The sequence below is a fragment of the Mytilus edulis genome, chromosome 2 (genome assembly GCF_963676685.1).
Source record: "Mytilus edulis chromosome 2, xbMytEdul2.2, whole genome shotgun sequence".
In the NCBI taxonomy this organism is placed as follows: Eukaryota; Metazoa; Mollusca; class Bivalvia; order Mytilida; family Mytilidae; genus Mytilus; species Mytilus edulis.
The window spans coordinates 17,559,720-17,586,076 of NC_092345.1; the positions used below are offsets into that span (position 1 = coordinate 17,559,720).

Sequence of the window (26,357 nt, forward strand, 5' to 3'; positions counted from 1 at the left end):
ATATGTTTGCCTTTGAACAATTCACTATGCTGTTGAATATTAATCCTCTCAAAAAAAGGTTTGAAGAAATTTTCTTTTTATTTATGAAATCTGAAATGAAAAAAATTGACCCCCCAATTTTTTTTTCACATCCCCCTTTCCCTTATTTCAAAACTGATCTCAATTCAAATTTCTAATGAAGTTTGCAACAATAACTACTCATTTAAATACATCATAAAATATTAAAATGTAAAAAAAGTTCTTGTTATTACTGAATGGTAAAGATTGTTTTAATCTATCAGTTGGTAGTAATAGTGAATATACATTGTATATTGTATAAAACAATGATTTAAGTTGATTCAACTACTATTCTGGACAAAGAAAGATAACTCCAATTGAAATCCAATTGGAATTTCTTGCTATTGCACAATATTGTGCAATTAGATATTTCTTGCTATTGTGCAATACTGTGCAATTGAAAATATTTGCTATTGCACAATACTGTGCAATTGAAGATTTCTTGCTATTGCACAATACTGTGCAATTGAAGATTTCTTGCTATTGCTGAATACTGTGCAATTGAAAATTTCTTGCTATTGCACAATACTTAATATAATAATTTTGGATCCTGATTTGGACCAACTTGAAAACTGGGCCCATAATCAAAAATCTAAGTACATGTTTAGATTCAGCATATCAAAAAGGCCCAAGAATTCAATTTTTGTTAAAATCAAAATTAGTTTAATTTTGGACCCTTTGGACCTTAATGTAGACCAATTTTAAAACGGGACCAAAAATTAAGAATTTACATACACAGTTAGATTTGGCATATCAAAGAACCCCAATTATTCAATTTTTGATGAAATCAAACAAAGTTTAATTTTGGACCCCGATTTTGACCAACTTGAAAACTGGGCCAATAATAAGAAATCTAAGTACATTTTAAGATTCAGCATATCAAAGAACCCCAAGGATTCAATTTTTGTTAAAATCAAACTAAGTTTAATTTTGGACCCTTTGGACCTTAATGTAGACCAATTTGAAAACGGGACCAAAAATTAAGAATCTACATACACAGTTAGATTCGGCATATCAAAGAACCCCAATTATTCAATTTTTGATGAAATCAAACAAAGTTTAATTTTGGACCCTTTGGGCCCTTTATTCCTAAACTGTTGGGACCAAAACTCCCAAAATCAATACCAACCTTCCTTTTGTGGTCATAAACATTGTGTTTAAATTTCATTGATTTCTATTTACTTAAACTAAAGTTATTGTGCAAAAACCAAGAATAATGCTTATTTGGCCCTTTTTTGGCCCCTTATTCCTAAACTGTTGGAACCAAAACTCCCAAAATCAATCCCAACCTTTCTTTTGTGGTCATAAACCTTGTGTCAAAATTTCATAGATTTCTATTAACTTCAACTAAAGTTATAGTGCGAAAACCAAGAAAATGCTTATTTGGGCCCTTTTTGGCCCATAATTCCTAAAATGTTGGGACCAAAACTCCCAAAATCAATCCCAACCTTCCTTTTGTGGTCATAAACCTTGTGTTAAAATTTCATAGATTTCTATTTACTTTTACTAAAGTTAGAGTGCGAAAACTAAAAGTATTCGGACGACGGACGACGACGCCGACGCCAACGTGATAGCAATATACGACGAAATTTTTTTTCAAATTTTGCGGTCGTATAAAAACAAGCTTAAACAAAACAAGCATAGATACAATTAAGAGTCTGTCGTCGTTAGTTCGATTGCATGTAATGTTTCCATAATGGTACAATGTACTCTAGAAAAAGGCGGCATTACATTAAGAGGGTTATAATTGATAAACATGATGATCCTTTATAAACAAAACACTGTTGTTCATTAAACCTACGCTCGGATTTTAACTGCGATGAGTGTACACTTTTTGCATGTTAGTATTAAAAGTTATTTGGATCAGCCAGATATCCTTAAACCCTTCCTGCAATTAATGTATTATGAGCATCCAAATCATGTTTCTCAAGAATACATTACAGACATGTATTATCATCAATATAAACAAGTGCCAACATCAAGAAGTTAGCTCTGAAATAGCACGAGAAACGACTGTTCGTTTGATAAACAAATATTGCTTTACGAAATGAACCATATCGAGATACAGAACAGGAGTATATCATTGGAAGGAACCTTTTCATATGTTAATAAAGGAAATTGTGAAACATTCACTGCAATTAATGTTATTGATACTCGGATATTGTGAAGAATAAGTCTGAATATATTCTAGGATTACTAACCTTACAGAACATATCAAAGGTCACGTGGCAACTTGCATAATTACTTGATTCTCCTGTAATATATCATAAACATCTATAATACTAAAATACTGAGGTCCAATTTTTCAGCCGTCATGGGGTAAAAACGACAAATCAAAGAATTCAACTTTATATATAGCTAATATAAGATAATGGTGTAGATTAAAAATTACACCACTCCAGACCCTTTTGTTTTCCCACATAATTAATATTGCTAATAATTAACAAGTTCCGGGTCGAATCCGATACCGATAGTATATTCACCTGTTACCTGTTATATATGGAGAAGACGAAACTAAGTTGAAAAACTTGTGTTTAATCCATTTGTTTTGAACAATAAAATATGTGTAAACTAAACCTGTTACCTATTATCTTATCTGTACGTTCCGCATCTGACAGGCGCACCACCAAACGGTGTATTTAGGATTTTGGTATATACACGGGTCATAATCACAGGGTTGACATTACTTAATTCAATCATTGTCAAATTGTTCCCTATAGTATTTTAATCAGTAAGACTTTCTAAGATAACAATACGAATACTAAGTCGTATAGTTACAGTTTTGAATTTGTTTTCAACTAATATAGGACAAAGCTGTTGATTAAAAAAAACTCCATTCCAGGACCTTTTGTTTTCCAAATAATTAATATTACCAATAATTGATAAGTTCCAGGTCGACGGGTTCACACAGAAAGAGTTTGAAAGCAGAGAAAACTTTGTATCTTATAATCGGCATGACTTTATCAGATGACAATACCAATACTAAAACAAGGCTTACGCATAGTTATATACTTCAATTCAGTCACGGGTGTGTTCTAGTAAAGATAAAAGTTACCTCGACAAACATTGCATATGAACGTCATAATCTTACATCAAGTCACGAAAGGTATCCCTTTCACGATCAAACACGTCTAAACGGTCATTTTGATCCTCAGATGATTTGAAAAGTCTGAACCAAGGAGTATGAAAGTCATGTTCAGTCCATTTTTCAGATTTATAAACTACGGTAATTTCAGTTCTGTTAAAAAAAAATGTTTGCAGTCAATTCAGTACTGTTCAGTAACTTTTCAATTTGGTATGTTGTCAATTCATACAGGTAAATTGGTATGTTGTTAACTTATACAGGTAAATAACAAGTACTGAACAGTCTGAATAGATTTAAAGTGAGTTGTCTGAATTTTACTGGATTAACTGCAGTAGATAAGTCTGAAAATTGACTACAAAACCCATAAAATGTTACCCAAGGCATGACTTTATACGACCGCAGAAGTCGAACGTTGATCAGGTGGTGCAAATATGAACAGGTACAGCACTTAATTTGGATTGTAATCAATTATTAGACACAGCATAGGTTATTGACACGTATGAATGTCTTCGAACTAAAAAAAAAATATTTACCTATTATGATCCAAAATCCAAAATTTATATACGCTGTTGGATTCGGCATACCAAAGAACGTCAAGAATTCGAAAGAAGGCTAACATTTGGACATCACTTTTGATCAATTTGATAATAGGTCCCAAAACAAATTTAGTCTTGAAAATAACTTTCAACTTCATTGGGGAATCTTACAGGCAGATATCCAGTACAGCCATTGGAGCACAAGTTGTTCCAACTTATACCAGTTAAGGAATGGCGTATTTGGAATCTCAAAAGTACGAACGATCTAAATAACAGTTCGATTTCAAATTCCAAACATACATTTTAGATAATTGTAAACGTTAACTAGATTGCTTTTTTCATATTGTGGACATCCAGTTTAGAGAAATTAAATAAATTTAAAAACTTAATCAATGATATCAACAAAAGTTTCCAGTTCACTATGGAATTGAGTGCTATACAATTACCGTTTCTTCATATTTTAATAATAGAAAAAAAAATACTGAAATGGAAACCGATATTTACTTTAAACCGACAGATTCCAAGCAATACTTACTTTTCAATTCTTGTCATCCAAAACACACAAGAACAAACATACCGTTCAGTTTGGGGAGAAGAATTTGTACTATTGTCTCTAGTGTTGAAATGAGAAATAAAAGACTTCAAGAATTAAACGAAATACTATGTATTGAAATGAGAAATAAAAGACTTTAAGAATTAAACGAAATACTATGAGAAAGACAGTATCCAAAATCGTTAATCAATAGTAGAATTGAACGTGCAAAAGCTATAGATATCCAAAAACTAAGAAGACCAAAAAACATTCTGACCCAGGAAGTAATTTTTGACATTTAAAAAAAAAATCATTGTCGAGCCGCGGACGAGATGCCCGTAAAAACACGGTAATTAATACGAAACAAGTATTACCATACGTCTCATCATACAACCCGAGAAATATAGAAGTGTTAGCGTATATAACATTATTTATCTAAATGTACCAACACGGATGAAAGATCAAAGAATAAAAAGAGCCCTTGCCACACAGAAAATTATAAAAAGGAAAAGACATTCAAAATCTTTAAAGAAGTTACTCACCAATGCAAAATTAAATAAAGATGATATATCTTCTTCTGTCAAAAAATGCGGGTTTTCGTATTGTGGGATATGTAATTAGTTACCGAAGGTACCAGTATTTTAATTTAACACGCCAGACGCGCGTTTCGTCTACAAAAGACTCATTAGTGACGCTCAGATCAATATAGTTATAAAACCAAACAAGTACAAAGTTGAAGAGCATTGATAACCCAAAATTCCAAAAAGTAAAAAAAAAATTGTTATGGAAGGAGTATCATATGAATTTAAATTGGGGGATATTTTCACTATTAAGAACTCTTTTATATGCGTCGGGAAATTTAATTTATGTTATTGTAATAGTGCCAAAAAGATTATATTGACCAAACAGGAAACACATCACAGAAGAGATTTACTGTTCACCCTAAACACATCCGACATCCAGAAATTAGTATCATTAACGTTAGTGAACACCTGGATTTATGCGCTACCAATAAATTATCAAAATAATATATTTTCACATTCTACCAGTTTTGACGACCTGAAGAACTGAGAATAAATAAGAAAATATGTTCAGTCAAAAGTAAAAAGCAAGCATAAACAGATAAGACGCTCCTTGTGTAATGGTTAAGTCCCTTTTATATATTGTTACGGACTAATTATCGTGACGTTAAATTATCATTAGCCACATTCATAATCATCAATGATTATCACAAAGATGTAAAACCGGTTGGAGAAAAATGAAGAAAACTAGAGGACTTAAAGAGCATTTTGAAAATACTTTTTTTATACTTCTACTAGTGTGGACGCAGAATTCAATTTGAAGTAATAAATATATTATTTGTCTGAATATCAGCCCAACAATGTTAGATCTTTAGATTTGAGGACGCAGAACTCGTGCTACTGAGATATCGTGGCACCAAATCGCCTTGCACTATGCCCAATGTGCTAAACCACTCGACCACCTAGGCTCTATTTGATATATACTCATAAACATTCAGATTCTTACCAAAGAGTTTGGAAGCAAGATAATTAAGATGATCTTCAGTTAGTCCTCGTCCTGTTTCATGTTTAAATTTTGCATTCAAGAGGTTCGCTAATTCATGCCATGGCACTGATGACGGCACTTCAAATAAAGTCCTGGGCTGTGAAAAAAATTGAACGTACTACTTTTAATGAATGGAAAAATAAAATTACTATTACAAAATCTTAAATTAAATACCTTTTCCGATTGAAATACTTCATCACTAAAGTTAATAGTGAACAGATCAATGTGTATGCTAGCCTCGATGCTAACTCAAGCTTTCCTTAGCAAAAAAAACCTAGATTCGTTTAGTTTCCGATGATTATATTTTGGTTTTGCCATTAGGATTTATTTGTTGTGCTACATGTTCCTGTGTGTCATTTAATACAGTATGTCGTATTTCTCTCAGTGTTTCAATTAGACCAAACACTCTCCTTCATACAATTGAAAGGTTAAGCACGCTATAAGACCAGGTTCAATCCACCATTTTCTACATAAGAAAAATGCCTGTACCAATCAGGAATATGACAGTTGTTATCCATTCGTTTGATGTGTTTGAGCTTTTGATTTGCCATTTGATTTGGAACTACCCTTTTCGAATTTTCCTCGGAGTTCTGTATTTTGGTGATTTGATTTTTTACAAGCACCTAATTCATTTTTTTTTACCGGAAAGTTATAAATTTCTAAATGTGTTGTTTTTATTGAATTTATTAGACTTGATTTTTACGCCGTACAATCGTGCAGATCACACTTACCAGAGTAGAGAATTGATGATCCCATGAAATTGTTGCAAGAGCCTGACACTCCTGATTAACATGACTAGTAATTATCACAGGAACTGACAATGCCTTAAAAGTAAGATGAAATATTTCAATGACCCCATTCCACATAAAACACAAAATATATCAAACTAAAATGAGCAGTTTCACAATGTGGTCTTTATAAAACGGCATTCACATGACATTCTTCAGTTTAAAAACAAAAAAAAGTGCCGCCGTGTGCCACATGTGGGGCAGGATCTGTTCACCCTTCCGGAGCACCTGAGGTCACCCCTAGTTTTTGGTGGGGTTCGTGTTGCTTATCCTTTAGTGTTCTATTGTCTGATTGTCTACTTTCATTTTTAGCCAGGCGTCGTCAGTTTTTTTATTTCGATTTACGGTTTGACTGTCCCACTGGTATCTTTCGTCCCTCTTTTATGCCCAACAACTATTATTTTTACATAAGAATAATCATGAGGAATAAGAAGTGAAATCGTCTTGAAAAATTGGCACACTAGGAGCAGGACCTGGTTACATCCTTAGCACCTGAGCACACCCCAAGTTTTGTTGAGAATTGGTTTGTCTTGCCGATGCTTAGGTTACAGTGTTCTTTTTTTTGTAGCTGTGTAATGTTAAACGATTATTGTGTCGTCTTTACTTTGACAAGTGGATATTGCTTCAACTGAGAAAACTTACAAAATAATGTTCGAAAAATAAAATGACAGACATGAACCAACGACCAGTGTACTCTTTTTGGTCGTGTAGCTCTTTACCTAATCGAGTATCTATACTATTTGTGGTAAAATCAAACTGCGAGCAGAGCTTCGGATCGATGCATCATATTTTGAATGTGCTACTTTCAAATTAAACGAATGGTAACTAGGTATTGTTTCACAATGGTAAAATCGTATACTGATATGTACTTACCATGAGAGGTGTGTGTAAATCAAATTCTCCTATTTTTATTTTTGTTTCGAAGAGTATGCAATATTTTTCCTCAGCTATTCTCTAAAAATAGATATTGATAAATAGATTCGGTTTTTGTTCAGAGAAAAGGGTTAACTAAAGTTATGTCTGATTTACTTTCCCAAATGTTACGTAAATTTTGTTTACATTTACTGACCGAATCATAATTGTTGAATGCGCGAAATTTACAACCCCAATACAATTCTAAAACTGAGCATTCATTTATAAACTTCATATGGTAGAAACTAAGATATACTAATATATTAGGAAAAGTAACAAAATGATAGAGAGGAGCAAGATGATAGATCAGATTAAAGCAATACAACTAAACTTGTCATAGGTACCAGGATTAAATTTGGATTTACGCCTACAAAAGACTCGTCAGTGACGCTCGAATCCATAAAAGTTAAAAAGCCATTTAAAGTACGAAGTTGAAGAGCATTGAGGACCAAAATTCCTAAACGTTTTGCCAAAGGTAATTTATTCCTGAAGTAGAAAAGCCTTAGTATTTCAAAAATTCAAAAGTTTAGAAAACAGTAGTTTTATAAATATGACCATATCAATTATGATTCATGTCAGTACAGAAATGATGACTACTGGGCTGGTGATACCCTTGGGGAATTAAAACTCCACTAGCAGTGGCATCGACCCATTGGTTGTAAATAAACTCATCATAGATACCAGGATTAACTTTGTTTTTACGCCAGACGCGCGTTTACAATTGTTGTAGTTATTGTCAAACTGTTTTCTGATCAAATTGTTATTAGAACGATTTGAATTGACGATTGATTTGTAAGCAATGGTATACAGAAAGACAATACCTGACCACCCTTTCTTGATTCTCGTTTGAAGTCCTTTAAAACCTACAATATAAATAAATGAACGTACTTAAAATCTGAATATTACACTAACCAACCCTTATATATGAAAATAAAAAGCATCAACACCAAACCCGACAAGTCTCTTTTGAATTGGTTTTCATTTTTTTCTGTAGCTGATTATACCGCATTGGTTTTGCTCATAACTACAGGCAGGCCGTAAACTACGTAACATTTCTTGCATCCCCGTCATTAGGAAATATGTTATGTAGTTGTCTCATTAGCAATCATACTGCGAACTGGTTAATATAAAGATCATATGTCCACGATTTGCGTACATTTATACATGGATCTGAAAACACTGGGTTCTACTTTAATGGAAATAAGTACAAAGAAGGTGTGTACCATGACGACAAAATAAGTTGATCACACAACAGGTCGTTAAAACAGAACGTAGATTAGAGCGTTTTCAAATTCTTGTAAGTGAAACAGGATCTGTGTATCAAAATGTTAATGATAGATCATTAGATCTTCTTATTTTCAAGAGAACAATAAATATATTCGTGACGCGTATCACAAAATTTCTGTAGCCCACAACCCAACTACACAGCGTTACCTAAATTCACTGATTTACAGTTCCTTTTCTACTAAATACATTTTATAGTTGAAAAGTATGTACAAATTTTATCATTTCAAATGGGTTCAACCCTTAAAATTAAGATTTCAATACGAAATTGTTATTGTAGCAATATGGAGAACGTACCAGGTTTTTAAACTTAGCATGAACTTTTCCAGATGGAAGAATCTCGACTGTAGATTCATTGTTCAAAAGGTCTCTTATTGTTGACATATCAAACTTATGTGTGTGAACTGTCCGAGCTTGTGCTTCACTAAAACAAAGAAATAAAATGTGCTTTACCACTGTTTACTATAACAAAGAAACAATTTGTGCGTCTCTAAAACAAATAAATGAAAAAATATCTATATCAGGTTTGTTCTATTCTAGAATTTGGCATTCTAATTATGAAGCAGTTAAGTTATACACCTTTATTTGTATTCATGCCACATGTCTACAATCGCCATCCTTGTTATTGTTTACCAAATCAGTTTCACATATCAGCTGTCTGCGACAAATATAAAATAGGCCAAAAAAATAAACGACGTATGAGTTTGGTTTGTAATTCTATGATCTGTAATACATTTTGCTTGTTAAATGACAACATAACCGGCGAAACGCATCGGTGTATTTAGATGAGGCAAATGTTGTTTGAAGTACTTTGGTCATACAACTTCCTCGTTTCTATGTATTTAATACATCACTGGCTTACAAATTCTTTGCTAATGTTATTTGAACCCACGAAATTTTTTAATTATATATTCATGTGCATATATATACAGGTACATTATATGTCGAGTTCAATTTATTTATCATATTTTACTTGTATGAATTCTAGAGTTATATTATAATTATAACTAATGCATAAAAGTAATCGTACTTACTTCAATATGTAGGCGTGCACCGTTGGCAAACGAGACTGCACATTTAGCGTCTTACCAGCTAGAAAGGAAACACTTGCCTCAAATTTATTATCTTTCCTCAAAACCTGTGGTGGCTGCTGCTCAACGATAAATGTTCTACATTGGAAGCAAATAAAATATATGATATCAAACGAAAAACAAAATTAACCCAGAGGCGCTTTAAAGGGGCACTAGCTGCCATTTCATGTTCACCGATTTGACTCAAATTCTCATATTTTATTTATAACAATGTAAAATAGTTATCAAAGGTACCAGGATTTTAATTTAGTACGCCAGACGCGCGTTTCGTCTACATAAGACTCATCAGTGACGCTCATATCAAAATATTTATAAAGCCAAACAAGTACAAAGTTGAAGAGCATTGAGGATCCAAAATTCCAAAAAGTTGTGCCAAATACGGCTAAGGTAATCTATGCCTGGGATAAGAAAATCCTTAATTTTTCAAAAATTCAAAGTTTGGTAAACAGGAAATTTATAAAAATGACCACATTATTGATATTCATGTCAACACCGAAGTGTTGACTACTGGGCTGGTGATACCCTCGGGGACGAAACGTCCACCAGCAGTGTCATCGACCCAGTGGTGTAAATAGTTATCAAAGGTACCAGGATTTTAATTTAGTACGCCAGACGCGCGTTTTTCCAAACAATCAAAAGTATAAAATAAACAATTTACAGGACATGGTCTTAATAAGACGAAGCTTCGTTTCGTGTGAATTTTAGCCAAGACGCCATCTAATTAATTTTCGAGTTGACCTTATATGACCATATAAGCGATGTAAACATAAACGTAGATTTATATAAAGATTAAGCAACTCGTGCAATTGGATTTTTATAGGTCTGTTAAATTTTGTATTAAAGATTAAACATTTATGTTTACAGTCGTTTAGACCTTTAAAGAAAGTTTTTGTGTGCATCAAATCAGTCAATCAAATTATTTACATTTATTTCACTTTCAATCTTGACATTCTTTTCCTTTAAGTAACCATACACGGACAATGCATGCGTTATACTATCTCTTTCTACGGGGTTTAATTGGAGTTCACATGAATACGGATTTAATGAGGTCGAATTATTCACTTGCAAGTGAATAATTCATTATCAATGTTTATTAGCTTAATTTGACAAAATTGAACCATTTTAGCTGATAAAAGCAAATTAGTATTTCACTTTTTCACTTTCATAAATGATTGAACCAACACAATCATCTTTTCGATTTTTCGTATGTCTCGTAGCTAGTGCCCCTTTAACAAATAGATGGAAAGAGATCATCAATGTAAGCAGTAACAATAACACGGCTAAACAGTAATAGTTGGTATAGTAATTATAGTTGGTGGTGAATTTATTCAGGCACAGTATGATGGCAGTTTTTATTAGAAACTCCACAGCTATGTTCTTCCGTGCACTGAGAAAGCGTGTTTTTAATTTATCATTGACCTCCTCTCAAACTGGTGCTTTCGATATATTGTACCTTGTTACATCTTCGTTTGCATTAGACGAAAGTAGCAGCACATCGTTTTTGTTTGGGTTTTGTGTAATCATTTTATAATGTCCTACATCCTTGCGTTTCTATTGATCAATATTTTTGTTCAGTATATTTGTGATTTTACTGTTTACCAAACAATCAACTTAAACTATTTAGATACCATTTACATTGCAAATTACTGGTTTCTCGTTCAAAAATGATATTAAAAATTGAACTTATACAAATGGATGTAGTGAAGATAACAAAATGTTGTATTAATGAACTGATTGGCCTTTCTTAAACATCTTTTCTTCTGTTCCATTTTAAGATATACCAAGAAGCTCTTAATTTTAAAACACACAAAAAAATAATTGAACAGAAATGCTTACCCGCAAACCAAATCGACTAATAACTGTGCTAGCCTTTGCTGAACTGATGTTGTAGTGAGTGAATTTTCAGGTTTTTCCAGTGGTAAGAGCTGTAATATTTCCTCTAGCTTTTGAATGTCTTGAAGATTTTTTACTATAAGAGTCTGTAACTTCTCACATCTGTCGACATAAAAGCAGATTGTTTTGGTATTACTAAGAATTTGAACATGTTAAATATCTTAAGAAAAACTTTTTTTAAAGGTTTTACATACGCCTTGGGTTTTGCCACAAATGACATGACAAACATCATCTAAAGGTATGAATCATATTTAGTCTCGTACTCATATAATGTACGTGTCCTGTACCATATACAATTTCTTCCTTGGAATAACATAGATATAGGAAGATGTGGTGTAAGTGCCAATGAGACAACTCTCCATCCAAATAACAATTTAAAAAAAAGTAAACCATTACAGGTCAATGTACGGCCTTCAACACGGTGCCTTGGCTCACATCGAACAACAAGCTATATACATAGTAAAAAAGCGGCATTCAAAAGTGTTTTTATAACAACTTGATTTATCCAATATACAAATGTAGATATATTTTACGAAATGATTAATATCATTCAACACTATAATATTCAAGTACTTTAAGAATTGTTAAATAAACAACTTTCAAAACGGTTTTTAAACCTATCAGTTAGAAGGCAACATTCATAGTGATCGAAAGCAATTAACAAACAATAAAACAAATAACAAAAGGATAAATTGGAACACTAATCAATTGCATTCTAAGTAAGATAATTACTTTTTCTGGAGAAACTGTAAGATGGACGAATCTAATGGAACTCCATTACACGCAATCTGTTGTCTGTGTTTCCATTTAGGAAGATCCATGTCAAGAAAGGTTTGTTGAATCTGAATTAATTCTTCAACAGATAGTTGCAATGTCTGAACAATGCTCTTAAATAAAAAAAAAAAGATTTAAAGTAACATATTTACATTTATATCAGGAAAATGTTATTAGGTAATGCTAAAGGGACACTTGCTACGAGATATTCATTTTTTTAAGTATGAATTGTTTTGTTCAATTAATTATGAAAAGAAAAGTGAAAGAGTGAAAAAATAATTCGCTTTTAGCAGGCAGTATGGTTCATTTTTGTCAAATTAAGCTAAGAAACATTGATGATGAATACAAAATTACTATTCACTTGCAAGAGATTGATAGTTCGACCTCATTAAATCCGTTTTCATGTGAATTTCAATTTAACCTCTAACCTATAGATAGATATTGCATGCAGTGTGCGTGTTCGGTTATTAACAGAAAAAGAATGTTAACATTGAAAGTGAAACAACGGTACATCATTTAATAGACTGATTCGATTCAGAAAAAACATTCTTATACAGGTAAATACGATGATTAACATATAATTACAACCTATAATATGAAATTAAACCGATCTAGAAATATCTATTTGCACGTGTCCGCTTTGTATTCATATCTGTATTTATGTTCATACGGCTTACATGACAATCGGAGAAATTCGGTCAACTCGATAGTTAATGAGATGGCGTAAAGACTAAAATAAATACACACTTATCAAGTCTTAGTCATAGTATTGAGCCCATGCTCTGTAAATTATTTATTTTAGACTTTTTTTTTTAGATAAAAGGGGGACGAAAGATACCAGAGGGACAGTCAAACTCATAAATCGAAAATAAACTGACATCGCCATGGCTAAAAATGAAAAAGACAAAGAGACAAACAATAGTACACATGCCACATCATAGAAAACTAAGGACTAAGCAACACGAACCCCCTCAAAATCTGGCGGTGATTTCAGGTGCTCCAGAAGGTCAATCAGATCCTGCACCACCCGGTAAATAGTATAATTCGGTAGGTCACATTCGTTGTGAAAAGGAAAGTGAATTGTAGTTACGACATAAGGGACCTATCCGATATCATCTGTGAAACGGTTATTACCGGAATCTGATGTACAGTAGTTGTCGTTTGTTAATGTAATTTATACGTGTTTCTCGTTTCTCGTTTTTATATAGATTAGATCGTTGGTTTTCCCGTTTGAATTGTTTTACACTATTATTTTTGGGGCCCTTTATAGCTTTTGATTCGGTGCGAGCCAAGCCTCCGTGTTGAACGACAGTACATTGACCTATAATGGTTTACTTTTAAAAATTGTTATTTGGATGGAGAGTTGTCTCAATTGCACTCACACCACATCTTCCTATATCTAATTACATAACGGTCAGCAACTCGTGATGACGTCCTTAAATTTTACGAAGGGATGATTTCAACTTCACCATTTTATATTTTGGGATTTTTAAACTTGATTAAAATAGAAAATCAATAAAATGTGATCAATTAATTTAAATATTTATATATGTTAACGAGATTCATGTATGCAGTTATTCCATATAAGGTAGATTCATGGTATACCGCCGTCTTGGATTGTACAATCACAGTACAAAATCGGTCTAGTTATTTCCCTAAATCTGCAAATTTGGAGACAGATTTGCAATTCAATGGTTAAACTGTTTTTATCTATTTAAAGAAAACTTGTTAATTAATCGTATTATACAAAATATTTTAACAAATTAAAGAAAACTTGTTAATTAATCGTATTATACAAAATATTTTAACAAATATAATTTTTTTAGGTGTTAAAATCATTTTATTCAAATGAGCCTTATAAGGGAAAATAACTCTTTTAGTACAAAAGTTATACTGAGCTAATAGGGATTTTATTTTATTTTTATTTGTAGCAAGAAAACAACTTCGGTGACACCATGTTTTCTTTTTATTTTCTTAAAATATATTATGAAACCTTTCTTCTCAAAATTTATTTTAAAATTCTATCTCATAAATGTTTTTTTGTATGCACACTAATGTGTTTTTTCATGAACAAACTAACCAAATTTTGGCAATTTTCAATGACTCATAGCTTGAAAAATAGCACAGTGACCCATACTTTTTATTAAATTTTTGAAAAGAGCATAGTAAAATCTTCATTTCGGCAAATTATAAAAACATTCTGTCTCAAAAAATATATACTTGTGATCTACCATAATTGCCACCTTCATAAATGTCAAGATACATAATACATGTACTAAAGATAAAGGATTTATTCTTTTATTTATGTCTCAAAATCACCATACGCACTTGAAAAATATCAAAATCAAGGGAACAGCGCTTTTATTGCTAAAAATCACAGTTCAGCTTAACCTCAAGCAAACACCCTTACGTCACTGTTAGCTCAAATTTCAGAGACATTTTTGGCATGATGTCTTGGACGATCTTGACAGTATAATACTTACATTAACAAGATCCCAGATATGTTTTATGGATATTTTCAAGTGTTGACCTATGAATTCTTTTCTAGATCTAGTTTTTTCACTTTCCTCATGGAGTTGTAATATTGCGTCCATGTCATCCTGCTTTAAAACATCTGAATTGCGATTTTCCACTTCAGCAACTCTTTCCTTTATGTCTTGTTCAGCTTTTTTGAAATGCGCTGGTAAATATATAATTCAAATACAATACATAATATTATAAAAAGAACAGAAATACCTCGCATAGTGTATGTATGTCATTGTTCATATTCTATTTATAATCAGATTTTAAAATGTTATACATTGTACTATGGAAATATTAGATTGTATACATAAATGCCGGTATACGATAACTTTTGCATTTTAAAAAGAATAACTTTAAGAAAATAATATCACAGGAGATGGTAAGTGTTTTGTCGTTACTTTAAAATACTAACATTTGTCTGTTTGTCTCTTTCTTTTTTAGCCATGTCGTTGTCAGGTATTTTTTTTAGATCTGTGAGTTTAACTGTCCCTTGAGTATCTTTCGCCGCTCCTCTTTTATTTCCCTTTTGGGTTTGTTTAATTGGACAATTTTGTATTGATTTTAAATAAACTCATCATAGATACTATGCACATCATTTTTGTACGCCACATGCACGTGTTGTCCACAAAAAAACCTTCACTAGTCTGGTAAAGCTCAAATCACAAAAGTTAAAAAATATCACAAATACAGTAGGAAGTTGAAGAGTATCGAGGACCCGCAGATCTTTTACTATTTCTGCTAAAGTTATTACAGATTTTTAAATTATAATCCAGCTAGAATTAAATGATGCTTGGAAAGAACATTTATAACAAATAGCTATGGAAAACATGTTTGTTTACAATCTACCTGTAACTATTGGTAGTTCCCTCAATAGTATCACAAATTCCTCTTGTTTCTTTTTGAATTCTTTGAGACCACCATCAATTGCCTATAAGAAATATTTGTATATTCTGACGTCAAATATATACTTTGCAACATATATAAAATTAGTTTTAATGCTTTCCGAACCACACATGTTTGAAATGGGCCTAGGAGTCGTGTTTGCTTCTTCAAGAGCGATTGTATGTCTATATTTTTAACGCAAACCATAAACCTTTAACCAGATGGCACAGCTTTATATGACCACAGAGGCCGAACCCTGAACAGTTTGGGCAAGTATGGACACAACATTTAAGGTTGATACAGCTCTGAATTTGGATTGTGATTAAATAGTTGACACAACATAGGTTTCTGACACAGACTGAATGTGGTCTAAGAACTTAAACTTAAAAACTTTAAAATTTGAAATTGGACATTTACATATTATGGTCTAAAATCTAAATACATGGTTAGATTCAGCATATCATAGAACCCTAAGAACTCAATTTTTGATGAAATCAAATAATGTTCAATTTTATACCCTTTAGACCTCAATGTGGACCAATTTGATAACCAGGCCCAAATATTAAAAACCTAAATACATGGTTAGTTTCAGCATATTGAAGAACCCCATATCTTCAATTGTTATTGAAATCAAACAAAGTTTAATTTTTGACCCTTTGGACCTTAATGTAGACCAATTTGAAAACGGGACAATACTGTGCAATTGAATATTTCTTGCTATTGCGCAAAACTGTGTGATTGAAAGTTTCTTGCTATTGCGCAATACTGTGCAATTGAAGATTTCTTGCTATTGCACAATACTGTGCAATTGAAGATGTCTTGCTATTGCGCAATACTGTGCAATTGAACATTTCTTGCTATTGCACAATACTGTGCAATTGAAGATTTCTTGCTATTGCGGACTGTGCAATTGAAAATTTCTTGCTATTGCACAATACTTACTTGAAAACTTGGCCCATAATCAAAAATCTAAGTACATGTTTAGATTCAGCATATCAAAGAACCCCAAGAAATCAATTTTTGTTAAAATCAAGCTAAGTTTAATTTTGGACCCTTTGGACCTTAATGTTGACCAATTTGAAAACAGGACCAAAAATTAAGAATCTGAATACACGGTTAGATTTGGCATATCAAAGAACCCCAATAAATCATTTTTGATGAAATCAAACAAAGTTTAATTATGGACCCTTTTTGCCCTTAATTCGTTGGGACCAAACTCCCAAAATCAATCTAAACCATCCTTTTGTGGTCATAAACGTTGTGATAAAGTTTCAAAGCTTTCTATTAACTTATACTAAAGTTATTGTGCAAAAACCAAGAAAAATGCTTATTTGGGACCTGTTTTTGGCCCCTAATTCCTAAACTGTTGGGAACAAAACACCCAAAATCAATTACAATCATTCTTTTATGGTCATAAACGTTGTGTTTAAATTTCATAGATTTCTATATTCTTTTACTAAAGTTAGAGTGCGAAAACCAAATGTCTTCGGACGACGAAGACGACGACGACGACGACGCCTACGTGATACCAATATACGACCAAAACATTTTCAATTTGTGCGGTCGTATAAAAACCTTGAATATAAAGTGTTTAGTAACAAAAGGATGTAGATCATATTATGTGTAGCAAATGCAAAAACAAAATCACTGTGTTAAATTGAATAAATCTATATTGTTAAATTTCTTATATTTCTCTACAACAATGTCAACATGTATAACAATTAAACATGTAATGCTTGTTATTAAAAACAATCTTAATATTGTATAGGAATAAAAGGAAACGGGGAAGACCTTTTAAAAATCCTTTTGGTTAGTTTAAACATATTTATTTATAGTGGTTTGGGAAACAAGTTTTTGCAACTTATATTAATCCCTTTCCACTTTGCGGGTGCGAGTGCTGCCTTGTAGCGGCATTAGCCTGCTCTATTTCGACATCAACAAGGGTGTCTTTAACGTGCAAGAGATATGGCTCTCTCTTAATACGGGTCAGCCATTTATCGTCCCCTTCCGACGGACTATCATCGTTTCCTCGGGACCATACTCGCAAATGGTGTCAAGGGAGAGCCGAAAATTCAGTTCCTGAAATTTTCATCCCAGACGGGAATCGAACCAGGAACCTTTGTGTTAGTAGTCCGATTCACTAACCACTACACCAAGGCTCTCCTTTTGGTTGATGTTAGAAGCCCGAGTATTTTAAAAAAGTATATCACGGACTGGTAAGAAATATGTTGCCTAATACCTAATTAAAATAAATATTCTGCTCAACAGGACGCAGGAAATAGTTGTGTACTAAATCTCAAATCAATTTTCGGAATCAATTTACACGACCTAACAACTCATGTGGAAACGAATATTCTATTTGCAACAAAGCATTCCTCCACCAGAATATCAAACTGACATGCCCAAATACAGACTTACCGCATCCCAATTATTTAAGTTATGGAACTCCTCAGACATTTGTAGAATGTTCCCGTCAGTATATTCGTCATGGCCTTGTGTTGTTATTATATCCTACAACAATGAAATGAAAAGATCTTTAATTTTCTAGTCATATCAAAAAGGTTAGGAATATTTCTATTGCAATCATTAGTAGAATATTGTTATTATGCGTCATATTGCGAACTCTTCACTCACATTGACTTAGCTGGATAACACTTTTCATTATTTAAAAATATTTGAATTATCTAGTTAATAAAAGAAGAATATCAACAATGATACGAACTTAAAGTTCCTGAACGTTTATCATTTAACACCAACCGATACCTATTTTCTTTTATGTTGTTCTAGTTTGTTTAATTCATTTTTCAATTCAATGAGATTGAAACATTTGTAAAGAAACGTTTGATGGTCTTTTTGGTTAAAGTCTTCATCTGAGCTTAAGTCCCTGAATCGGCAGTATGAAAAAATAAAAACGCACTCTGTTACCTCTAAATACAACTTACACTTTGAGATGCTGCCAGCAACTGTTCTTCATACTTAAGACATATCTTCATATCCCTTACAAAATTGAGCGGTTCATTGATATACTTATTCTGAAAGTATTTTAAATGTGTATATCAGATAATTGAACTTGATCATGAAAACAACTTATTGTATTGCTCTTAAAACTATGTTATATATAGATATTAATAACGCAAAAACAATAGCCGGCATATACCAAGGTGACATTAAAAACTTACAAAAGAAAAGACGACGAAAATACAAACAAGTTCATAAAAAGAATACAAAGTCTGAGAACGACGTACTCTCGATTCAATATTATGTTTAAGGTGGTACCTAACACTACAGGGAGATAACTCTGTAAAGTCAGCTAATCGTTTTGATTACGTTGTGTTGTAAATGGAATATTAAGCTTCTCAATGATCAAAATTGATTTTTGTCAAACTGCTATATAACCAGTGTAATTTTTCTGACAAAACAGTTGGTTCAAAAATTTAGAAATTTAGAAATTTTTGTTTTAGGGTCAAAGTAAATAGAGCCAAATTAATTTTATTGAAAGTGTTGGGTACCACCTTAAGCAAAGTTAATATACTGATTCATAAGTGGCACCAGTCATGATGTTCGTGTCAGGATTATCACTTGATTATAAAGTTCATATAATGTGAACATGCAAGGGCGTAACATGTCAAGTATTATTCTCCAATTATTTGTGATTTAAATCTTTTTTCTTCACTCTTTCTACATATAGCCATTCCAATATATTGTTTAGGGGTATATTTAAACAACGATGTCAATCAGAGCTGACTCAAAGAATCAATATTTACAATCACTACTCATTTGTAACTACTACATGTAATGTACTTACCAGTAAGTAATTTGAATAAAGAAATAAAACTTAAACCCCTTTGTCACTAGCTTTCATTCAAAAGCACCAAACATAAGTATGTATGTATTTCCCGTTTGCGGTTTTGGCAAAAAAGGAAAGTTTCAAATAAAATTGTTTCTAAATAATTTTTAAACGATAAATGATTTGTTTCCCTAATTTTCGTGTATATATTTGTGTGTGCATATCTTACTGTTCAGAATTATTTGAATGCGTTACCTCTATAGAAATCAGGCATCCTTTGAATTCAGGAATCACTTTTGCTTTATTTTGAATAAGTTGAAGCAGACCTTGCAGCAGAGGTAAGGCATTATTATTCCTATGACTGTCATCGTTTTCGTCAATTTGATTCCTATGTGTTTATGATAGAACCGAATCAAATGGTCAACAACATAAAAACAATACTTAAAATTATTAAAACTATGATAAATGAAAATATCCGATCCATCTGATCGTGTGGATCTCATTTAACATTAAACGTCATCTCTAAATTAATTATTGTTCTTTTTTTTATACTTTGGACAATATTAACAATTGTATTTGCTTTCCAATTAATTAATCAATATTTGTAAAAAGTAAAAAAAATGGTACGATTTCTTATAAACCTATTTTAAATAAAGATAAAAAAAAGATAATATTTCAAGTTACAGGACGGTGTTAACAAAGGTAAAAATAAATTACAACATGAATGAATATGTGCGCTTTTATAGCTGACTATGCAGTATGGATCGTATGCAACACAAACTTACCAAGGTTGTTCGTCTATCCATACAGAAAAACAATCTCTGATTTGTATTGGGAAAATTTCAGCATACGTAGAACTCAATTTTGACAGGAATTCTACAGGCATCTCTTGAACTTGAGTCCATTGCTGTGACATTACTTTAAATGAAAAAAAAAAAAATACAATACAATTTGATGCCACTCAACTTCTATGTGTTATTACAGTTAAGTTCTAAGATGATTTTAATGATTTTGACTAAATTTTTAAAACATTGTAAATTGCACGATCCGCAGACAGATATTCTAATCTACATTGTTGAAATGTGAAGCAATTTAATATTTATGCTTCTAAGTTATCAAATATATTTGATTAAATTCTTAAAACTTTGCAAATAGCAAGATCCGCACACAGATAAACAAATATGAAATCTGTACAATCTTCTACAAGCAAATTCGGAATATGATAAAATATAAATTTGGCATTTATACTACAAAAAAAATATCATGCTAAGTGATTAAATTTTCTGTGAGTTACAATATTATATCTGTTAGTTCCAAGAAGTAAACAAAAAAACCATAACATTTATTGAAATAAGACATGTTGACTACATTTAGTTATTTAGAGGTTATACATAAATGTTAAGAATGATAAAAAGATAGAAATGGCAATATAAAACCAGAGGCTCTGAAGGTATAAAACCACTAATTCAGGGCCGGTCTGAAAGAACATACAAGAAAGTAGTACATATTTTAAACAAAATAGTTTCTACGCATAGATGTATCTTTGTCAATAGCTGGTATATTTGGGTATTTTTGGAATCAAATGAAAGCTTGGTGACTAGGGATCACTTCCGGGAACCAGTACACTGTAATATGCAATATATAAGGTATATTGAATTTTTTCAGCACAAGTTCGGATAAGGTACAGTTTTGACAGGAAATAATAGCCAATTTATTTGAACTTAAGACAAAGTAACCATCAATGCTCCATTGAAGAATTTAACATAGAAAGCAATGTGGCTATGCATTAGTGGTTTTATACATGAAGAGCCTGTGTATATCACCTGTATTAACTGATAGTTTGGATATCCTGTAATGTTTCAATCATATTTAATAGTTTTTGATATTAGATATTATAATGATATCTAGGATAATAACAAAAAAACCTGCACAATTTTCGTTGAATCACTAACTCAGGGGCAGCAATCCATCAACGGGTTATCGAATTCGTCTGAAAATTTCAGGGCAGATAAATCTAAATCTGATAAACATTTGTGTTTCCTATCAGATTTTTGCTAAAGGATCAAAAACTGCATTTCATCCCCATAGTTCCATTTTTAACCATGTCGGCCATGATGGTTGGAAGACGGGGTCATCGGACACATTATTACAACTAGATACTTTAGTGATAATTGTGGCACATTTTGGTTAAATTTGGGCCATTAGTTTCAGAGAAGAAGGTTTTTTTGTTAAAGTTAACAGACGACAACGACGTCAAGTGATGGGAAAAGGTCACTTGACCTGGGATAAAAATGTATACTACAAAAATAAAATGCTGAATGAATGTACAGTTTCTTAAGATTTCATCGACTTTTTTATGTCTTATAAACCTCAAAATAAGTAGTTAACGCTTTGTTTTTAGTAAGGTCCTATAATTTAAATATTATTTGATCAAAGAAAAAAACAAATTTACTGTTGAAAGTGATTTCTGCCATTCAAAGAAGGGACTCTATTCGAGATTAAATTCCTTTATTTGACTTTTTAATATTTCGTTTTTTTCGAGCGTTACTATTGAGTCTTTTGTTGACGAATGCAAGTCTGGCACAAATACCAAATGTCAATCCCGGTATCTGTGATTGAGTTTAATTACAACCACTAGGTCGATGCCACTGTTTGTGGAGTTTTTATTCCCCGCGGGTATGACCAACCAAGAAGTCAGCACTTCTGTGTAGACATAACTTATCATTGATTTGTCATAATTATCAATTCGCTGTTTACAAAACTTTTGATTTTTGAAACACTTAGGCTTATCGACCTCAAAAATACAAAATTCCAATCCATGTCTCTACGACAAGTTTATTTATATATGGACAAGTTTATTTTTATATATAGCAGTACAATTGTTTTCTTTTTGCGTGTTTAAACCGATGTGAATATTAAATAACTAGAGGCTCTAAAGAGCATGTGTCGCTCACCTTGGTCTATGTGCATATTAAACAAGGGACACAGATAGATTCTTGCTGCTTACAATCGACAATTATCTTTATCTATAATAAACTTGGCCAAGAAATTACAGTGAAAACTATTTTGTAGAAATTTACAAAATTAGTGAAAATAGTAAAATTTGACTATAAAGGGCAACTCCTAAAGGGGTCAATTGACCATTTTGGTCATGATGACTTACTCTTAGGTCTTAAATAAACTCATCATAGATACCAGGAATAAATTTTGTATATACGCCAGACGCCCGTTTCGTCTTCAAAAGACTCATCAGTGACGCTCGAATCCAAAAAAAAAAAATAAAAAAATAATAAAGTACAAAGTTAAAGAGCATTGGGATCGAAAATTAATATGCTGTACAGTATTGCTGTTTACAGTTTATCTCTATCTTTGATATTATTGAAGATAATAACCAAACACGGGAAAATTTTCTTAAAATTACTAGTTCAGGGGTAGCAACCCAACAACGAGTTGCCTGATTGGTCTAAAATTTCCGGGCAGATAGATTTTGACCTGATGAACAATTTAATCCTTGTCAGATATGCTCTAAATACTTTTGTTTCAGTGATATGAGCCAAAAACTGCATTTTACTCTATGTACTCTTGTTAACCATGTCGGTTATCTTCGTTCGCGGCAGGGTCATCGGACACAATGTTAAAACTATATACCCTAATGATGATTGTGTACAAGTTTGTTTAAATATGTTTCAGTAGTTTCAGAGGAGAAAATTTTGGTAAAAGATTACAAAAATTACAAAAAATTGCTTAAAACTAACTATAACGGGCAATAACTCCTGAAGGGGTCAACTGCCATTTTGGTCATGTTGACTTATATGTAGATCTGACTTTGCTACACCAGTATTGCTGGTTACAGATTATCTATGATTATATTCAAGATAATAACCCAAAACGGCAAAATGTCCTTAAATTTATCAATTTAGGGGCAGCAACCTAACAACAGGTTGTCCGATTCATCTGAAAATTTCAGGGCAGATAGATCTTGACTTGATAAACAATTTTACCATTGTCAGATTTGCTCTTAATGCTTTGGTTTCAGAGATATAAGCCAAAATCTACATTTTACCCCTTTGTTCTATTTTTAGCCATGGCGGCCATGTTGGTTGGTTGGCCAGGTTTACGGACTCATTTTTAAAACTAAATACTCCAATGTTGATTGTGGCCAAGTTTGGTTAAATTTGACCCAGTAGTTTTAGAGGAGAAGGTTTTTGTAAAAGTTAACGACGACGGACGCCAAGTGATGAGAAAAGCTCACTTGGCCCTTCGGACCCGTAGAGCTAAAAAGTTGGTAAAAAGTTTAAATTAATTCATGCATCACACAAACGTGACAAGCCTCAAATCTAATTACATCTTTATCCGAGCACTTAATACATTCGGAAATTGAATTATGGTTTTTCCCCTAATAAGCTCTTCTTAATGATCCCGGATTGTCTGTTCTGAATATCTATAAGATTATTAAACTAAACTTCGTAGTATAAATATACAGTATTTGACTTTTGATTAAAGTATAAACCGCACAGAAGACAGATTGTACTAATTTATCATTGTTTAAATTTAAACCCTCGCAAATTATGTCTGAACAAGATTACCATGTTAAAAGATGACTATTTTATATTGATTTTATACCTTTGAAACAACCTAAATATTCAATAGTGCGTAGTACTTACCGAGAATGGTCTCCTGCTTCAGTTCTATGAAACTATCCCTATAAGACTTTTGTTATTGTAAATTGAAAGTACCAAATATAAATGTTTTTTTTTATAACAAAAGGTTTGATTGGTCTCTCCGAAAAATATATCCAATCACAATGGATGTTGTAAACAACTATTATTAGCAATTTAAACTCCATTTCATATAAATGAATACACATTTCGGCGAAACGGATTAAAATAGAAATCTTTATTTAGAACTAGAAATTTTAGTTCTATTTTTAAATAACATTTAATATTATATACCGAAAGAAATAATACGAAATTTTAACTCTAGATTTGATGTATGATTATTTTTTTGGAATACCAAGATATACATACCTTTGCTAACATATGCTTATTGTTTATCTCAAACTTCAGATTGATTTCATGCATGAGTATAATCAATGAATAAAAACACATTTCAAATAATCAATACAGTAAAGATTGCGCCTTTAGTCATTAATGATCCAATTCAATAGTCTGTTTGAAATATTCAAAGTTATATCTGTTTTAAATTCTAATTCATCAACCTGCTGCCATTAATCTCGAGTTCGTTTAACTCATTTAGAAACGAATATTATACTTCATTCAGTATAAATAATGTCAATAATATTTGTTACGATTTCAATACAGGGTGTCATAAACGCAATGTATTTGATGATAAACACAACAGGTAACTGGTTTACATTTAAATAACATTATCAAGATTATTTGTGACTTCATTTTAATTTGTTTTGATTATAACATGTATAATTCGAACATACTTTCGCCTATTTGTTAGGTGTTTTTTTTAATTTGTAAACCTTTGTAACAAAGCAAAAAAAGAACAATGAGATAACTACCGAACCAAAACTTCATATTTGCATATTAAATTTAAGCAATTGAATTGAAATATTCGGCATACAGATTTGAGTTTTCCTCGATTTCTGTATTTTCTTTTAAAATGACCTGAACATGCTGAATGATGAAATATGTTTCTAAACTGTTAAAAAATGTACAACAGTATGTTATCATTAATGTCAGCTTTGTTCATAACTGACTTAACAAAATCAAAAACTAATTTTAGACTGAAAAATTTACTAGTATCCGGCGAAAACAAATAAAAAAATATTCTTATAATTTAAAAATGGAAACACCCATCTAAAAACAGATATAAATGTACGTCATTTCATAAAAAAAAACAACAATATATTCATATGTTCATGGTCTCATTATTAATACATTTCAATCTGAAATGCCCATTTTGATCTTAACATTATCTGAAAAAAATCTGAACCTCGGAATCCATTCATTTAGAAATTCTTCTGATGTTTTTGGTCTTTTTGTTCTGTAGCTCTTATACTTGTGACAAAAGTACGAGGTTAAGGCTGCTATCAAACCACTTAAAGCAACCAAAAATCAACCGATTGTTACAAAACTGACCATTTTATCGAGGAGTTAGTTGTAAAAAGTCAGATACATTACAGATATTGTCCATTTAATTGTTCCATTGGTTCATATAGTCAAGCATTTAGCTTTGTCAGGTTCTATTGAATCCACCTTGGATTTTATTTTATCTTTTATTAACTTACATTCAGTAACTTCACGTCGCTTTTCGAAGGCTAATTGTTGTTTTTGGTTTAAATGAATGAATTAGTGAAAAATTTGAAAGTAGACCTAGTTAATTTTAATGACTGAAATCAAGTGTCTAAACAGTACTGAATTTACATAGTGTATCACTTGAATGTATACTAACAGACTGATCGTAACTTTGATAATTAATTGACCATTTTTTTTTTAAATCGGTTTATCGCAAAAAGCTGTGTCACTGATTTATTTAACTATCTGTATAATTAATTAGTTAATCATATATAATGTCATATAAGTTATTTATTACAAATAATTATACATTCATCTATCAATTTTTACCTTTATACCCGAGAGGTTAGTTATAGAGAGAGACGATAGAAGTAAAAAACC

General features: G+C 31.8%; 1 protein-coding gene across 1 annotated transcript in view; it reads right to left on the minus strand.

Moving 5' to 3' along the window:
* The window catches only part of LOC139511600 (signal transducer and activator of transcription 5B-like), a 32,956-nt gene extending 8,368 nt beyond the window's left edge, over positions 1 to 24,588 (minus strand). The window contains exons 1-16 of the mRNA XM_071298470.1: positions 24,375 to 24,588; positions 20,496 to 20,628; positions 19,966 to 20,098; positions 18,866 to 18,955; positions 18,342 to 18,434; positions 15,888 to 15,969; positions 15,002 to 15,198; positions 12,477 to 12,631; positions 11,688 to 11,846; positions 9,795 to 9,929; positions 9,058 to 9,184; positions 8,298 to 8,339; positions 7,438 to 7,518; positions 6,508 to 6,600; positions 5,738 to 5,873; positions 2,259 to 2,311 (exon numbers count right to left, since the gene is read on the minus strand). Of these exons, the coding sequence (XP_071154571.1) occupies positions 2,259 to 2,311; positions 5,738 to 5,873; positions 6,508 to 6,600; positions 7,438 to 7,518; positions 8,298 to 8,339; positions 9,058 to 9,184; positions 9,795 to 9,929; positions 11,688 to 11,846; positions 12,477 to 12,631; positions 15,002 to 15,198; positions 15,888 to 15,969; positions 18,342 to 18,434; positions 18,866 to 18,955; positions 19,966 to 20,098; positions 20,496 to 20,626 (1,707 nt within the window). The 5' untranslated portion in view covers positions 20,627 to 20,628; positions 24,375 to 24,588. The remainder of the gene's footprint in view (positions 1 to 2,258; positions 2,312 to 5,737; positions 5,874 to 6,507; positions 6,601 to 7,437; positions 7,519 to 8,297; positions 8,340 to 9,057; positions 9,185 to 9,794; positions 9,930 to 11,687; positions 11,847 to 12,476; positions 12,632 to 15,001; positions 15,199 to 15,887; positions 15,970 to 18,341; positions 18,435 to 18,865; positions 18,956 to 19,965; positions 20,099 to 20,495; positions 20,629 to 24,374) is intronic.
* Between the last annotated feature and the right edge of the window lie 1,769 nt (positions 24,589 to 26,357).